Source organism: Anoplophora glabripennis, unplaced genomic scaffold, assembly GCF_000390285.2.
Source record: "Anoplophora glabripennis isolate ALB-LARVAE unplaced genomic scaffold, Agla_2.0 scaffold282, whole genome shotgun sequence".
NCBI lineage: Eukaryota > Metazoa > Arthropoda > Insecta > Coleoptera > Cerambycidae > Anoplophora > Anoplophora glabripennis.
This window is the reverse complement of record NW_019417443.1, coordinates 649450-652338: the sequence shown is the minus strand read 5'-3', so window position 1 is coordinate 652338 and position 2889 is coordinate 649450. Positions and strand designations below refer to the sequence as shown.

Below are 2889 nucleotides of genomic sequence, written 5' to 3'. Positions count from 1 at the left end.
AACCCTAAATATTGCTAGGTACGGATTACGATGTTTTTGTAAACCATTAAATATATTAAAAGGATTTATCAACTGTATTTTTTATTCCAATAAATATATCACAACTTCCTAGTCTTTTTTAATTACCTAATCTAGTTTTTTAAAAACATTACAAAAAATCATCTGTTGTGGATAATTTATTGTTGATAACAATGTACATGGGATTTAGGAAAAATGTATATGTTTGAAATCAATTTCGTTTTTATCAAGTCTTTCAAATGTATTCCCTCCTTGCTGTCAGCTGATTGCGACGTTGCCACATGAATCCTCAAGTCAGACAGAAATGCAATTATTGGTTTCTGTTTCTAATTAATACAGCTGTACTATGTTCAAAACTTACATGAGTTTTACATCAAAAATAAGATAATGCTGTGTACTATCAATGGAAAAGTTTTGTTTCACAATTTCTATATTTTTTTCTCAGTTATAGACAAAACAAGAACCACACCGTCCATCTTTGTCATATAAACCTATGTTAAAATGAACAACTTTCAATAACAATATCTCAAAATCTAGATCCAAAAAAAAAAAAATTCAAAAAAATATGACGCACAAATTTCAAGTACATCTGTGCATTTGAGTAAACCCGATATACCTCCTTAAGGGACAAAAATATATGATATATGATTAAAAAACTAAGATCATAAATTTGTCTTAATTGATTAAAATTAATACAATAGCTGTTTCTTCCTTTTCTCATCGGCAGTTAGTCAAATAGGTTAAAAAGGATTAAAAGGTGTTTATTAAATATTGGTATTGAATAACAAAAATTAAAATTTTCTTATTTTTAAGATAGACTTTTCAGTTTTTAGGATTCTTTTCTTGTTGAACGTTGTTATACTCACTTTCATTGTGTCTAATTTTAAGTTTCTGTTTTAAGACTGCCTGCGCCTTTTCATGCCAATAACTGCCTGTGCTCTCAACATCCGTCATTCTATACTTGATCCTTTTCGGGAGTGGTGGATGCATGTGTCTGTCATCTAAAGGATCAAAAAATATTTTCATCGAATATCGCCTAATTATTGATTATTATCATAGTCATTTNTCAAAACTTACATTAGTTTTACATCAAAAATAAGATAATGCTGTGTACTATCAATGGAAAAGTTTTGTTTCACAATTTCTATATTTTTTTCTCAGTTATAGACAAAACAAGAACCGCACCGTCCATCTTCGTCATATAAACCTATGTTAAAATGAACAACTTTCAACAACAATATCTCAAAATCTAGATCCAAAAAAAAAATTCAAAATAATATGACGCACAAAGGGAGCACTGGGTAATACGCTATATAAATTTCAAGTACATCTGTGCATTTGAGTAAACCCGATATACCTCCTTAAGGGACAAAAATATATGATATATGATTAAAAAACTAAGATCATAAATTTGTCTTAATTGATTAAAATTAATACAATAGCTGTTTCTTCCTTTTCTCATCGGCAGTTGGTCAAATAGGTTAAAAAGGATTAAAAGGTGTTTATTAAATATTGGTATTAAATAACAAAAATTAAAATTTTCTTATTTTTAAGATAGACTTTTCAGTTTTTAGGATTCTTTTCTTGTTGAACGTTGTTATACTCACTTTCATTGTGTCTAATTTTAAGTTTCTGTTTTAAGACTGCCTGCGCCTTTTCATGCCAATAACTGCCTGTGCTCTCAACATCCGTCATTCTATACTTGATCCTTTTCGGGAGTGGTGGATGCATGTGTCTGTCATCTAAAGGATCAAAAAATATTTTCATCGAATATCGCCTAATTATTGATTATTATCATAGTCATTTATAGTCAAACAATTTAACTTCATGTGGGTCGTTTTCTATTTATTCTTACCTAAAATAATATACCCTCTGATGCCTGAAAGAGCACCATAACACATCACTACAAAAAAAAACATGAAGCTTCATCTTCGTGTTACAGACCATTGACAACTATTCAAATCTACGAAACTATTTAAATTGCAACGGGTGGCTTTGTTCAGCGTGCACAGATACAGGGTGGTTAAGAATACTAGGTGTCGTAAATAAAATTAATTTGTTTTTTTTAATATACAGGTTGTTACAAATTCGCTTCTCACTACAGGGATCTCGAAAACGGTAAGATATACGAGCTATACATTATGCCTCTAGAAAATCAAGACTAACATGATTAGGGTTTTCTTAAGTCATTAGTTTATTCCACTCCCGTTGAAAATGTTGATGACCTGAGGAATCGAATTATAGTCGGCTGTGAGACAATAAGAAATATACCAGAAATATTTGCGCGAATACGACAATCAATGAGGCGAAGAGTTGCATCTTGTGTCACGTTTGAGGGAGGTCATTTTGAACATTTGTTGTAGCTTTGCGCCTTTTCAAAATTTTATTAGTGTTATTTTCTGTTATTGTTCTGGTTTAATGTTATTGTATTAGATAGTTCTCTTATTAAAAAAATAAAAAATAGGCGTTAAGATGTTTTATTTTTTTTGCATCAAAACGGCGCCCCATACGAAGAAAAGGCAAGAGAGATTTTTTGTCACAAATTGAACGAGGAATTCAAAAATTTGTAATATCTCAGTGGCGTACCATTCTTTTCTTTAAAAAAAAATGAGATTATTACCCGTACGCGCGCCAATGATAAAATTCTTAATTGTGTGTCAAAAAATGCGCAATAACTACCTCTTAAAGCCCACCAAATTTCATATGCACATCTCGACCGGTTTCAGAGCAATAAATTAAATCGTCAGATTTTAAGAAAAACTTTGACACCCCGTATCTCGGAAAACGAATCATTTGCGGACATACGTTTATAAGCAAACTGCCATTATTTTCTCATGTAGAATCACCCCCTGAAATTTGTCGCACTTATTT

The 2889-nt window shown here is 30.9% G+C and overlaps 1 protein-coding gene across 1 annotated transcript in view; it reads right to left on the bottom strand.

Moving 5' to 3' along the window:
* Positions 1-1019, bottom strand: part of LOC111691312 (membrane-bound alkaline phosphatase-like) — a gene marked incomplete at its 5' end in the record, with an annotated part of 6054 nt that extends 5035 nt beyond the window's left edge. The window contains 1 exon segment of the mRNA XM_023456308.1: positions 885-1019. Within this exon segment, the coding sequence (XP_023312076.1) occupies positions 885-1008 (124 nt within the window).
* Between the last annotated feature and the right edge of the window lie 1870 nt (positions 1020-2889).